The sequence below is a fragment of the Eurypyga helias genome, unplaced genomic scaffold (assembly GCF_000690775.1).
Source record: "Eurypyga helias isolate BGI_N326 unplaced genomic scaffold, ASM69077v1 scaffold20881, whole genome shotgun sequence".
In the NCBI taxonomy this organism is placed as follows: domain Eukaryota; kingdom Metazoa; phylum Chordata; class Aves; order Eurypygiformes; family Eurypygidae; genus Eurypyga; species Eurypyga helias.
This window is the reverse complement of record NW_010230426.1, coordinates 9,487-10,691: the sequence shown is the minus strand read 5'-3', so window position 1 is coordinate 10,691 and position 1,205 is coordinate 9,487. Positions and strand designations below refer to the sequence as shown.

General features: G+C 63.6%; 1 protein-coding gene across 1 annotated transcript in view; it reads left to right on the top strand.

Moving 5' to 3' along the window:
- SCNN1G (sodium channel, non-voltage-gated 1, gamma subunit) overlaps positions 1-132 on the top strand; it is a gene marked incomplete at its 5' end in the record, with an annotated part of 9,871 nt that extends 9,739 nt beyond the window's left edge. Inside the window, one exon of the mRNA XM_010160745.1 lies at positions 11-132. Coding sequence (XP_010159047.1) covers positions 11-132 — 122 coding nt within the window. The remainder of the gene's footprint in view (positions 1-10) is intronic.
- Between the last annotated feature and the right edge of the window lie 1,073 nt (positions 133-1,205).

Here is a 1,205-nt window from a genome sequence, read left to right as displayed (position 1 = left end):
CCCCCCCCCCCCCTGCCGCTGCCCCAGGACAACCCCTTGCCCAGGACTCCCCCTCCCAACTACAGCACTTTGCGGCTGGAGAGCGCCTTCACGGAGCAGCTGCCCGACACACTGGAGGTTGGGCGGCACTGACGCGCGTCAACCCACCCGTCCGGGGTCCCAAACGAGACGCGGGTGCTGGACGCACGCAACCGAACGAGCACTGAAGGGCTGTCGGCCCAGCCCCTTATTCAGGGATCGAACTTGCAGTCAGGGCTGCCCCGAGCAAAGCTCAGACACGAAAGCCAAGGGCTCAGAGACGCTCGGAGCTTTGAGCGGCGCCGGTTCGCAAGTTCCTGCGGGAGACGGCTGGTGCGGGATGTGGTGCCGCGCTGGGGTGTCTCGCCGGGCAGAGGCACGCAGCAGCGCACACCCCGTCCCGCTCCGGCGTGGGCAGGAGTTGCTCCATGGCAGGAGATTGGTGCCACTTGAGCGCTAACGCTAATTGCTCGCTGCTGCGTGGCTTGGCTTGCGGGACAGCCCTGGGGCCTTCAGGAAGGCAGTGTGGCAGCTGTAAGAAGGGGCACGACAGGGGTTTGGGAAGGGCATGAAAGGGGTAAAAGGAAAGCTCTCGGGGTGAATTTTTATTCCAGAGGCGGCTCAAGGAGCTCTTTATTCCAAGTCAAAACTTGGGAAAACCATAGATGTGCCTGTAGAGTGAGTTGTTGCACAGCTCAAGTAGGAGAACTTAAAGTCATCCCGAAAGAATCATCTGAAAGGGGCACGGAATCTCACTGGGATGCAGTAACGAACGGCACTCTGCCAGCTCGGTTCGCTTTGCCTCGCTCAAGCCAGCCATTAACCGTAACCTCAGAGGAGCTCATCCAGCAGCGCTCAGCCTCGGCCACACGCCCCCGAAGCCTCAGAGGGAGCCGGCTGCTCTCTTCCTGCTCAACCCCGGGCCAGGCTTTTTTGGCTTTCCCTCCGACAGCCACCCACTTCACCGCCCCACCGCCTGCCCCAGAGCCGGCAGTGCCTGGGGCGGGGACGGAGCTGCAGTGGTGGCTGCCCCGGGGAGGTGGCCGGAGGATGCATCTGCCCCGCTGGGATCTCACCCACTTCCCACCCACCCCTCCATTCCGCCTCCCAAGCCCTGAGCCGTGGTACTCCCACCACACCGCGGCCAGGGGCTGCTGAGAGCTTGGGGAGAGGTCTCCACCCAGCTG